General features: G+C 50.6%; 1 protein-coding gene across 3 annotated transcripts; it reads right to left on the minus strand.

Annotated features, from left to right (window-relative positions):
• Positions 1-598: 598 nt before the first annotated feature.
• On the minus strand, positions 599-10,418 carry BUB3 (BUB3 mitotic checkpoint protein). Of its 3 annotated transcripts, none has more exons than XM_054729110.1 (8): positions 10,334-10,418; positions 9,713-9,907; positions 9,322-9,391; positions 7,336-7,487; positions 4,839-4,997; positions 3,426-3,603; positions 2,962-3,178; positions 599-871 (listed from the first exon to the last, which is right to left on the minus strand). In XM_054729110.1, the coding sequence occupies exons 2-8, from the start codon at positions 9,905-9,907 to the stop codon at positions 862-864; spliced, it is 981 nt and encodes a 326-aa protein (XP_054585085.1). In that variant the 5' UTR covers positions 10,334-10,418; the 3' UTR covers positions 599-861. The 3 variants fall into 3 exon arrangements, with proteins under 3 accessions (XP_054585085.1, XP_054585086.1, XP_008154368.3); XM_054729111.1 differs by lacking the exon at positions 10,334-10,418 and adding an exon at positions 10,142-10,196; XM_008156146.3 differs by lacking the exon at positions 599-871 and having other exon boundaries at positions 2,958-3,178.
• Between the last annotated feature and the right edge of the window lie 2,677 nt (positions 10,419-13,095).

Consider the following 13,095-nt stretch of genomic DNA (forward strand, 5'->3'; position numbering starts at 1 on the left):
GTGGGTCCTTTGGGGACCAGGTGGCTACTAGCCAGACAGACCACGTGGGAGGGGCTGAGGAGGCCGGGGGGAGGCGGGGACACTCAGGGGCACACTGGCTTCGAGACGAGGACATGGCCCCCACCCCGGGAAGCGGGCCCACGCTGCTCTCCCCGGCCCCATCCTCCCCCCCGCAGTCCTTCTCCCACATTTCACTCGTGCTGTCCTCGGCCGAGCGGTCACACTGCAGACCCACGGCCGTGACATCACGTACATGCCGGGGCTTCGCGGTGACGGATCCCAGACGGCCTGTCACCGGGTTGGACCCGAGCTCCGGCGCTTCCAGGAGAGGCCAGCAAAGGCACCCGCCGGCCGCCCGCCGGCCACCCTGCAGGGCTGCCATGGGCTCAGGGGCCGGCTGGGGAGCTAGAGGGCTGAGGGAGCGGCAGGACCCCAGCAGGCGCCTTCCCAGGCCGCCTCCAGCAGCAGCGCCTCCAGCAGCCCGGGCAGGACAGGAGGGGGGAGCGGGCAGGAGGAGCACGGCCTGAGGTACCGGGTCCGCCCACCAGGCCTGATGCAGCCGCCTCTTCCAATAAAGCACATCCATCACCCACACGTGCCACCACCCAGGACGGGGGGGGGTCTGCCTCGGCTTTATTGGACAGCGACACAGCAGGTTCAGGTTACTTTACAACAAGAGCTCAAGCTGCTCAGAAGAAGCGCCGGGGCCTGTGGAGAGGCCGGGACGAGACTCCGGCCCAGGCCCGAGGGCAGGCGAGCGGCCGACAGGGCACCGCACTCCCCGCGGGGCAGCCCACGCCACAGAGCGCCGGCGGGAAAGCAGGCCTTCCTTCCACCGGAGGGAGGCCACGTGCCAGGCGGCTAGGTGGACCTGCAATGAGAAAAGACGGTCAAAGGACGGGTCAGGCCACACCAAGTTTTCACTGAAACACTCCCCACCAACACGAGACCTTGCCCTGCATCCGAACAATTTCTTACACACCACGGAGCACACACGTTCAGGCCCGGCCCAGGCCCTCTCACAACCACACCTGCATGTGGCCGACCAGAGCAGCCACAAGGGCCGGGAAGCACCGAGAACAGCCACCGAGTGCGTGCTGGGCTGCAGGCACCACACTGAAATGAATCGCAGTCTCACGACCATTTTTTCTTTTTAACCGTAATCACCAGCGGCTGGGCAACTGAAATGGACATGGAACTATATAAATGTCAGAAAAATATGTAAACCTCATTAATGTTCCCCAAAACTCATTTAGAGATAGAAACAGGTCCAAATAGATGCCTGTCTAAATGTACTGCAATTACGTTACAATTATTTTTCCAAATACACAGATAGGCTCTGTCTTTTCTCAGCTCATTACTGACTCAAACAATTCGCCCTTCTGGGATCAATTGTTTGCTAATAAATAATTGTTTACAGTCACAAAATGATGTTAGGAGGTTTTCTTATTAGTTTTCCTTCTGCACCCTAATAAGATTGAAAACTAGCCGATTCCCCAGAGTCTAACCTTAACCTCGCTTTGTTTAACAGCCCAGGAAATGATGAACCATCTGCTTCAGAAAAGAATGGACGGAGGAGGAAATGCTGTTTAATTGTAGATTAACCTCCTCATGGGCAGTCTGCGCAGCCTGCGGATGAGCTCGGTCAGCAGCAGCAGGAAAAAAGGGCTGCAGAGCCTCCCCCCCGCCCCCCATTTCAGGTCCAGAAAAAACGCAAAGGGATTTATGACCTGTATTTCTTTACACATTCACTCCCACAACGGACACAAACCAGCAAGGTCAAACGGACTCTCAAAAGCGCAGTCACCGCTCCAATTTCGTTTGCCGAATACCTTTACCGCAGCAAACCATCAAGCCATCCCATGCGCTTAAGAAAAGTGTTTGTTTACAAAACAAAATCAATAAAAACCTCTTATCCCTTATGTTTAGGTTCCTATAATATTAAAATGAATGTTTTCTCCGGTTTCTTGGTTAATAGTAATAAATCCACCATTAGAGAGTAGGAATTGTTTTATCATCATCAACATGGCACTTAAGTAAATGAAATCTTGTCAAGTACATGGTGGCCTACAAGCTCAAAAGAGAACAGAACAGCATGAGGTCAGAATGGCCGGCCAGGACAAGAGATGGGGGGGGGGGGCAGAGAGCGCGCAGATGCGAGCACAGCCTTTACTAGGCTTCCCGCGCCAGCCTCTCGGGTCCCGCCTGTGACAGTCCCCTGATCGCCAGTATTGCACCCTCTGCCCCTCACAGGGACTCAACCCATTCCGCACGGGTGCTAGGGTGCCAGGCCATTTCCACTCAGAAAAAGAGGGGCCCTGAGCACGGGGCACAGACAGGACGAGACGCCGGGGAGGGGTTCACGGGTCACAGTGCCTAGGCATCAGCTGCCCTGAGCCTGTGCAGGTCGTTGAGGAAGAGCTCTGCCCGCTGGTACCAACACCGGTAAACGGTCCGCCAGCCCGGGGCCGAGGAGATGCGGCAGTCGGCACTGAGAGAACCTGCCGCCCGGCAGGGCCGGCTCGCTCTGCGCTCCCAACAAGCCGCAGCCACTCCCTTTGTGTAGATGTCACAGAGCAACCTCTGTGGAGGGGGACGCTGTTTAGCAGTTCAAATTCTACAGATCGTAAATAGAATTTGCTTAAATAATTCTTGAATTCCTCAACTTAATTTCCAAGCAATGAGCTAGTAATAACTCCGAGACCCAATAACTGGGCCTAGTCAAGAAGAACGAGGGTTTGACATTCGTCCCTGCAGAACAACCAGGCACAGTTTTATCCATCAGACGTCTATCAGCCCACGGATATTGAAAGCTTGGGAGAACGAGATAAGATCAACTCCCGCCCCCAGTCCGCTGTACTATCAGGCAGGCATCAACAACGCTATTCATGAGTTTAGAAAAATTAATAAGCCCTGGGGTGAATGCAGGCAAAGGCTCAAACACGGGTGAAGCACACTCACTTGGGTTTTGTTTCTGCATCTGTCACTTGGCGAATGAAGATACCATCTTCGGGATGCTCCGTGTCGTCCATCTCATACATGTATGATGATGCTATTGCAAGCGTGGTCCCATCATTGCTGAAGGCCAGCGACGCGATGCTGGTGGGGTACCGATGGAACTGGCACAGCCGCTTTTTATTAAACGGATCCCAAATATTTACAAACCCATCAGAACCACCTGCAAGTGATTTTGGAAAAGTCAAAATGACCCTTAAGAGCAGAGACAGAAATCACCATCATCGTCACAAATGGTTCTTTTTAAGATCAGAGAGAACACTTCCCCCAAGAAGCCCTGGGCCAGACCCGCTCCCTCTCGACACAAACAGCCAGCACGGCCTTCAAAAGCTCTGCCTGCGTGTCAGCCTCTAGGGGTCACAGCGAACTCCGCTCCCGTCGTGCGGCTCGGGCGCACAGGCGGACGGTACCTGTGGCGAACGTGTTGTGGATGTTGTGGAAGGAGATGGCATTGACCGGGTAAATGTGCTCAATGTTATTCTCCTTCAGCCGGTGACACTTGAAGGCATACTTCTTCTTCTGCACCTCAGGGCTGGGGTCCAAGTACTCAACCGCCACTCGGCCTTCAATAGAGCTCAACACATAACCCTGCCGAGAGGGAACCGGAGAAGCCGAGATGGTGACTCCACGGGCAGGCCCAGGCCCGAGCCCCCACCCCGCCCACACCAGAGCGAGGCTTGCAGAAAGCGTGGCCAGGCCCTAACGAAGCGCTCGGGCTACACTGAGAGGGACAGCGGTCCCCAAACGTGCAGAACCTAAGACTTGGTTTTATTAAAAATGAGACTATCATCACTTGTTTCTGATGTCAGAGTAAAAGAAGAACATAAAGTCTATTTCTTTAATTCTTCAAGGTATGAGATTCACTACTGAAAAACTACTTATGGAGACAAGAAAATCAGTCAAATCTTACTTTTAGTTAAACTTCCATTATAAACTGGAGAAATACTCCGACAAAATTTTAGATATGATATAAAAATACTTAAAATGCAAGCTTATTTTAATCATGTAGTTAAATCTCTCAAGTTTGAAGTAACTGCAATTCCTTCTTTTCAATGGAAATTGACAACATTTTGAAGGAAAAGATGTGACCCCGTTCGAGGCCCTGGCCTTCCAGCTAAGGGAGCCGAGAAGCGCCGACATCCCTGCCTCAGCCCCACAGCCGCTGGGACTCGGGACCCGAGACCGGCTGTCCGTACAGACACTTCCCCCTGCGGCGCCCTCCGCGGCCCACACCGCCCCCCCCTCCCGAGGGCCTGCGGGGAGCGGCTCCCACTGCACGGGCGGCTCGTTAGCAGGGCGCAGGGCGACGGAAGGCTGACCCCTCCACGGAGCCAGTGTTAGGGCACTGCCTCTGCGCAGGGGCGTGCTTCTAAACCCCGGTTCTGCTGCTGCACTCGCTGAAGGACTGTTACAAAGAGAGAGAGAGAGAGAGAGAGAGAGAGAGAGAGAGAGAGAGAGAGAGAGAGAGAACAGCCAACCCCACAGCCCTTCACTTCCAGATTCAAATGTGAATCCACTGCGTGTAAAGTGAAATAAAGCTCTCCTTGACTACTGTGTCTGTCAAGCCTCCGAACCAGGACCAGCAAGAAATCAGAAGATTCTATCAGACCGCTGGCAAATTACCCGGCCTCCCTGAACATCAAGGTCATCTCTCAAATTGGGTCAACACGCTCCCTTTTAACAAAGGACGTCAAAAACATACCTAACTATTTCTAAATCTCTACTCCAAAGGAAGGACAGTTTTTAAAAGGCAGCAAGCAAATCACTGTTGTAGAAGGCCCTATTATTGACAAATCCGAACGCTGGGGCGGGGGAGGGAGCACCTGCTTGTTGGGAAACGCCCGGATGCAGCGCGTCTGGTACTTGAGGCTGGACTCGCGGCGCTGCTGCACGTAGCCCATGTTGCGCAGGTCCCACACCAGCACCCGGCGGCCCGCCGTGCCCACGATCAGCCTGTCTCCGGACACCGAGAGGGTGTACACCTTCAGGGAGGACCGAAACGGTAAAATCACCCCCTGGCCTAAAGATGACATTTTGCCCCAAAATAAAACCCACCAATCCTAAAAACATAAAAAAGTTAACTGATCAGGTTCCCAAACTTTAAATAATTTTAAATACTATAGTTACACAAACCAACTGATCCATACAAAATAATAAACCCAAGATATTCTTCATGCTTAACCAAGTGTCATATAATGTACATTCTAATTAATTCCAAAAACGCTTTTGAGGAGTTCTCATGACGAAAACAAATTAAATTTTTAAACAACCTTTCCAACCTTGTTTCCTTCAGTGACGGTGTTAACGTAAGGAGACAATAAAGCCAGGAAACGAAAGGCGCTCGGGCTTTTCACAGACAACCCTTCCCAGTGACTTTCTGGGACCAGCTCCGAACGAGCCCTCAGGCCCCCCAGCTGCCACACCACAGGAGGCCGTCCCGGGAGGAGGGCCCCTCACTGCGCTCAGCTCTTCGGAGGCACAGGAACTCCCCGAGGAACAGTGTGCGCACCCGACAAAGCCCAGCCCTGTGCCCACAGCAGGGCCCCCCGCAGACGGAGCTCGTCTTTGGGAAAAACCTACAAGGCATTTCTCCCATCCAAGTATTTTCCCTCATGGTGCCCCTTTTCAACAGTAAAACACCTTCCACAAAAATCCCTTCATAATAAACAATAAACATACGCAAGGATTTAAAAGTGTCCCTTTCAAGTATGTATTCGGAAATCAAGTCAAGATAGCAAATTCTTGAAAATGGTGGCAAAATGTATTTTCCTGACCGTGTTCAATCTTTTGATAATCTAGACTTCAAATACAAATTGTTCTCTGATTATTTCTCCGTTAATGAGCAGCTCTAAATTTATTTTTTAGCAACTCTAACCTGATGTAATATTTTAACACCTGAAGAGTCATTATACAAAATGATAAGGCCTGTGTCATGGTAAGACATCCCTTTAACACATTAAGCCACATGGTTAATCATCACTAATATGTTAACTACATACCAATAGTCAAAAAAAAAAAAAAAAGTTAGGGTTAACAATGCAACAACTCAATATCACCACAATCTGGCCTTAAAATTCAACAACTACTTTGACCAGGGGAAAATTAAGGAATTAAAAAGATTCAAAACAGTTGATTTAATATAGATATACTTAAATACAGACATACTTAAATAAACCATAGTTTATTCAGAAAACAAAATGTTTGTAGAAAATAGAAACTAACCTAAGTCACATAAAACACCAAACTTAAAAAACACAGAACCCAGAAAGAAATCACTTTATAACAGGACGATCGGACCGGGAATTTTATCTTAAATCTTTATACAGGTGACACAGAGTCTAACCGTGCTTTCTACCCCCACCGATCATCAATCACGTGAAGCCACTGTCAGGCTACTGACGAGGTCTATACATCTATCAAAGGAAGTATTAAAAAAACTGACATAATGAACCTCGCTGAACCAATAAGCAGCTTGATTCAGTGTGGCTGTCCATTACATGATATTCTGTCAGCAATTTATCACAGCTCTTAACATGTTACATGCAACCATATATCAAAACTAGAAACAATGCAATTATTTCATTCTGAACAAAGGTCTTGCCAGGTTGTAGATTCGACTCTGAAGTGACAAAAATAATGGCTCTTTGGATGCACTCCAGTATATAACGCCGGCGACCAGGAGCTGGAGTGTTTACACTGAGGAAATAGACTAAGTGAAGGATACCTCTGCACCGCTCAGACAATCCATCTTTAAAATTAACTACCACTTGGTCGCGTCTGATGAGGCTGCAGCAAGAATGTTCCATTCCCTTCACTGTACAGATCAAGAGGTTAGAATAAGACACAGGGACTGGGTTTTAAGAAGCTGGGTTCACCAGAGCCTTCAGACGACGCCGTCGGTGTTAAACATAAACAAACAATACCTGGTAGGAGCCAGGGACAGAGGCCAGGGCTCTCACTAAACCCGAAATGCCAACAGTAACGCCAACGAAGCCTCAGGCCTGAGCGAATGAGAGATGCACCCTACCCCCCCTCCCCCTCCCCCAGTTTTGGTCTGAGCCGTCTTGGCTGAGCGCCTCCTCTGAAATCTCAGGCCTGGGGTAGGAAGCACTAGCAGCACCCGACATTTGTCCCTTAGGCTACTGTTCTCCAGGACAAGGGACAGAAAACACTGAACAAAATGACTCTGCCTTTGCATCAGTGTCTCTATGTACTTGGGTTTATAAAGTAACTGTGCAGCCTCACGCTCTACAGTCAACACGCCGTCCTCTCTCGGGCAGCAAACCCGAGGGCCGCAGCGGCTGATGGGCGGGAGCCTACCTTTTCAGGCTGAGAGAAGGTGCCGGCGTTACAGGGCGTCCTGGGGTCCCACAGCTTCACGGTCTGGTCCCAGCTCCCAGTGACCATCACGTTTACCTCCGGGCAGTACTCAACACATCTGATCGGGGCATCGTGGGTTCCCACAAGGTTTTCTACAGGAGAAACAAACAGCACACCTGGTTTTACTACGTCTGCTACCCCAAGGTTCTTCCAGTGAGCAGGAGGCATTCGTTCCACTGTAACGCATCCACTTCCACCACGCTCCTGCTCGCCGTACAGCAGTCTGACCCCCTGGCTGGTGCGGCTCAGAGGCTGCCCTGAATTCAGGTTACGGTAAAACGATAGCACATCTTATTGTCCTCACCTGATTCTGGATTCCTTTAAGGAGGGGACCTTGTTTAAGTCTGTAGTTATGACTGTGTCTAGTTCTGACATATGGCAGGTGCTCAGAAATGCATGCTGAATAAAGACATGAGTAGATAACTTGTCTTTTGGACCTGAATAAAACTCATCAAGTTAAGCCAATGCTGGTAAAAAACTTATTAAAGTGGAAACAGATTATCTGAGATCTGGAGATGAAGAAAGCATGGAATCTTATGATTAATTCACTGGGTTTGCATGATGGGTCAAATTCCCAATACCATTTCTTTCCTTTCAATTTCAGCTCTTCACTATCTCCTTCATTCACTCAATTAGCATCTACTGAATGTCTACTATGTGCCGGCACCTGTGCCCAATGCTCGGGATACAATAAAGAACAGTATGTGGTCTTGATCCTCAAACAGGAAAGCTACTTGTTTAAAAATACATGTCATCTACAAAAGAAAAAAAGCTCATCAGGTTGGGCAATGAACTTTGGAAAATAAACAGCTAATTCCCTTAATTATGGCCTCCAGCATCGAAAACGTTTTTAAGTTTGCTTTTCAGTGTTTTTTCCTGCTTTTGAACAAACAGGACCTAAACCTGCAAACTAACTTCCTCTGTGGAGTAAGCCGCTGGCCAGCAAAACCAACATGTGCAGCTGTCAGAGACAGTGCAGCGGCTGTCCTGGGCTCCTCCCTTAGACAAAATATTGTGCCCCTCCTCCCCCTCCTCCCACTGCCCAACTCCTCATCCAGTCCCGTCTGTGGCGTGCGGCTCCTTCAAATACATCTTTGTCTAGTGCACGTGTACACACCAACCCCCAAAAGCAAAACATAATTCCTAAGCTCTGCCTGAGAGCTCTGTGCACTGGGCTCCCCCTCTCTCTGCTCCCGGGTCAGTCCCTTCCGACCTGGCCCCTGAGCAGGTTAACGACGAGATCACGTGCCCTCCTGCTGTCAGTCAGGAGTGCAACTGAAGCCTGCTCTCTGCTAAGCAATGACCGAGGAGGATTAACGGTCCCGGGCTCTTTTATTTCAGAACATCAGACACTTTAAAACCTGCCCTACCTCCGTCTAAATTAAACCGGTTTCTGACAGAACTGAAACATCAGCCATCCTGGACGCCGCCGGCCCACCTCTGAGGACCAGGTCAAGGGCCAACGGAGGTGCCCTGTGTACGCAGTGGAGATGGGGCTCGGGATGGGCCTTCCGAAGAAGCCCGCACACACTGTGTGGTGAACTTACTGGTCCAACCACTTAAACAAAAAGTCCTCAATGGAAGCTTTGTGCCTGTACCTGACCCACCGAGGAATCAGCAATTCAACCTCTCCTCTCCTAAGAGGCACTCACACCCTAGCACAGTGGTCGGCAAACTCGTTAGTCAACAGAGCCAAATGTCAACAGGACAAAGATTGAAATTTCTTTGGAGAGCCACATTTTTTAAACTTAAACTTCTTCTAACGCCACTTCTTCAAAATAGACTCACCCAGGCCGTGGTATTTTGTGGAAGAGCCACACTCAAGGGGCCAAAGAGCCGCATGTGGCTCGAGAGCCGCGGTTTGCCGACCACTGCCCTAGCACACCCGCTGAGCAAAACAAGCCGACGAAAGGCCCGGCCGGTTACCTTGATCCGTGTTCAAATCGTGCATTTTCAATTGATTATCTAATCCCCCACTCCAGGCATGTGTTGGGTCCTGCAAAATAGAGGTCCGGGTCATCTGAAACGTACAGAGCTTTAGAGATGGTTTGCAAACCCCCGCCAGCTGTTCAGTTTATGCTCAGGGTGACGCACACGGGCCTTAACTCTCCCTCTCAGCACAAAAACACACAGCTCACAAAACAAAGCACCCAAGTGGCCACGGACACTGAGGACACTGCCGTCGGGGAGCAGGGAGAACCGCCATTCCTGCACGTCCCGTGGCACAAGTCGAACACGACTGTCCCCGGTCAGGGCCGTTCGCAGGGCTGTCCACTTTTCAGGGGGGACCGGCCGCGGAGGCGGGGCGGACACCTACGTAGAAGGCGCAGTCCAGGACGGCGCCCGAGTGCTGGTACTTGAGCCGCAGCGAGTTGGCCGGCACGTCGTAGAGCCGCACCGACGTGTCCCAGGACGACACGAGCAGGAACTGCGAGGTGTTGGGGCTGAACTTGACCGAGGAGATGCCGTCCTCGGGCGGCTGGTTCAGCTTGAACTCGTTAGAGCCGGTCATCTGCGGGGCAAGCGCCGGTCAGAGACCCGGGGACGGGGCGGGCTCGGGGAACCTCGCAGGAAAAGGACCCAGAAAACCTTGGGGACGGGGCCTCCGCGCCTGCGCAGAGCCTGCGCGCCCACCGCGGACAGGACTCCCCATCCCACCCCCCACCCCCGCCCCCGCCCCCGGCCGGGACTCCCCTGTCCCCCGCCGCCCCGAGAGCGCCCCAGTCCCCGGCCCGCTCCTCCGCACCCCTGACTCCGGCCCGCGCGGGGCCCCCGCACCCGCCCGCCGCGGGCTCCGCTCCTCGGCCCCTCCCCCCTGGGGCCTGCCGGCCCGGAGGCTCCTAAAAGGGGAGGAAGCGAAGCGGGCTCCCTGCGGACGGCCCCAGCAGCCCCGCGCCCGGCGGAGCCCGCTGGTGCGCCCCGCCGCCCTGCCCGCTACCTTGACTTCCCCGCAGAACCAACTGGGCCGCCACTCCCGCCGCCTCGCCGCGCTCCGAGCTCTCGCGGGCTGGGCCAAGTGGGCGGGGAGGAAGCTCCAGTGTTCGCCTGCCATTGGCTGATTTCAAACGCCAACGTCTCGGTCTAGGCAGACGATTGGCCTTCTCGGGCGTCGGTCAACCCAGTCATCCTCTTCCGGCTCAAAGGCAAACCGCGGCTTTTCCGATCACGTGGTCTCGCAGTACCTCTGAGCTGAAGCACCCCGGGCTAGTGCTGACCGAGTGAAAACTACAACTCCCAAGGAGCATCGCGCCAAGACTGGGTTTACGTCTTCTCAGACACGTGTGCGGCACACTGGGAGTTGTAGTCTCCCTGGGACCGACGTCCTTCCAGTCCCCTAAATACTGACTAGGAGGGAAAGATGCTCTTTGGGGATCGAAGCGTAGCTCCCTCCCCATCTGAGTTAATTTCGCAGACACAAGAACCCCATTTTGGTCAATATTTCTATAGAGCTAAATTATTCTCCCTTTCACTGGGCATACATTCACTCATGAAGTTAACCAAAAATTGGAATAGAAAAGGAAATATTTACTCTAATGAATTGCATTGTTTTGCCCTGAGTTTTTTCTCATTTTCCTGGAGTTTCCATCTATGAACTGGCATCTCTCATTTCCTATTGATCTAATAGAAACTCATACATATGTATACTATGCTTTATCTCTCCATTGCATCTTTCCACAAACATTTGAGTGCCTACTGTGTGCCAGGCCTGGTGAGGGGCTGGGAAGATGCACTAATCAGACCCGTCCTTGCTCTGGAGGAACTCCCTGTCCAGAGGGGTGAACAGACTGGCGAACAAATAATCTGCAATGTGTTAAAGTTCAAAAGCTTCTTTTAGACATACATTAAAATAGGGCCTTATAATGCTGGCTATAAGCTTCTCCCTACCCACTCAACCCCCACCCCAACAACTGCCCAGAATTTTGAGCTCAGTTTGCTCCATTTTCAGTTTCTAGAATCCTCCACAAATAGAATAATCAAGAAGGTTGCCTCTGTAATAAGAAATAATTTGATCTCCATGAAAGAAAAGCAATACTTAATTTGTAACTAGAATGCTGTGACTCAGTTACTCTTAAATCTCAAAAACACTGAAATTGTTCAAGGGAATCCATGCTGTAACCTCTTTTTCACTGCCTTTTGTGGAAAAAAAATCTTATGTTATTATGTAACTTAGTATAAAGTGAGAGGAAATTGTTGCGGTTAAAGTGACTTTTAAGGTGCATTGATAGAGGAAAAAAGTTTGGTCTTTATGCATTCACACACGCTGACTCAGGTGCAATTCTTTTTCTGATTCTTGACACAATAATAAGTGCACACACCACCACTCTTCTCCCTACTGTATAGTAATACCACTGCTCAAAGGTCAGATTCCTCCCCTCCCTCCTCACCAGTCCTCACACTGGCTTCTCTCTCTCTCCTCTTTCAACAAGTTAATGGCTAGGTTAAGAATTTTAAAATACAGTGCCTTGCCTCCATTCTAACTTTAGCTAAACAATTTTATACCCAAATAATTTTATTTAGTTCCTTCTCCCCATCGCTTATTTAATTATATTAGTGCTTCGAGATTCTGAGCATGAATTATCCACTAATAAAATCTAAGTGTATTTCATTATCCACTGGGTGTATGATTCAGGTCCCTCTGGGCATGCAGTTGCAACCAGACTCCATTTGAGTTTTGAGAAACGTCAATCTTTTAAATCCAGTTTAGACCCCGAAAGGAGGCTGGTGATTTGGCTGATTATTCAAATGAATTGATGGTCATGAGATAGGAAATCTGGCCAAGATGGAGTCTTGAACAACATTTTAAATCCAAATGCAAAATTGTGTGTGTGTGTGTGTGTGTGTGTGTGTGTGTGTGTGTGAATGCCGGTAAGAGAGAGGAATTCCTAGAAACTAATGACTGTTGGACCCGTTGTCTGCTAGTCTCCGGATTGGTAAGAAAGTGAATACCCACCACATGACAAACTGTAAAGGGGTCATCCCTAAAATCCGAAGGGCGAGCTTTGGCCGTTCAGTGAGTCCAGGGGCCAGAGGAAACCACTTGCTGTAAGAGAAACCCAAGGAGGATGTAGTGACCCAACATTTTCAAAACCATCGCCCCTTGAGAAAGACAATCTGCTGGCCTGCACACAACAATGATATGGATGGACTATTCCTGTGCAAGAGGTCCCTGGAAAGCAATTTGGTTATTTCTGCATGAAATATTCAAACAGCAACGTCGGAGGGAAGGAAGAATTTAAAGTGGGCCATCCGGGAAGGGAGGAGGTCCTTGAAATAAGATTCGTGTGCCAGCCCTGGCCCGGCAGCTCAGCTGGTCAGAGCATCTTCCTCGGACTCCAGAGGTTTCCGTTCAATCTCTGGTCAGGGCACATACAAGCACCAACCAATGAACCCCTCCGTAAGTGGAACAACAAACCCACCTCTCTCTCTCTCTCTCTCCCTCTCTCTCTCTCTCTCTCTCCCTCCCTCCCTCTCCCCCCCCCCATCTCTCTCCAATCAACCAGTAAATAAAAATGTGTGTACCAAATTAACCAGAAGGAAATGGGCCCAGTGTCACTTTTCTCTCTCCCCGAAGATCCCGTGTTTAGCAGAGTTCTCAGCCAGCAGGAGGGCCCAGTACCTGCTTATTGAATTGGACTCAATGGAAATGAAACAGATGCCACTGAACGGACCCGGATTGGCAGCGGCGTTCTTGGGTACCAT

The sequence above is a fragment of the Eptesicus fuscus genome, chromosome 17 (assembly GCF_027574615.1).
Source record: "Eptesicus fuscus isolate TK198812 chromosome 17, DD_ASM_mEF_20220401, whole genome shotgun sequence".
Lineage (NCBI taxonomy): Eukaryota > Metazoa > Chordata > Mammalia > Chiroptera > Vespertilionidae > Eptesicus > Eptesicus fuscus.

Coding starts and splice junctions, on each gene's coding strand:
- BUB3 (XM_054729110.1), bottom strand. CDS start 9,907: ATGACCGGCTCTAACGAGTTCAAGCTGAACCAGCCGCCCGAGGACGGC. Junction 4,998..7,335: donor CCTTCTCTCAGCCTGAAAAG/GTAGGCTCCCGC, acceptor TCCTCCCTGAAG/GTGTACACCCTCTCGGTGTC. Junction 3,179..3,425: donor CCACAACACGTTCGCCACAG/GTACCGTCCGCC, acceptor AATCACTTGCAG/GTGGTTCTGATGGGTTTGTA.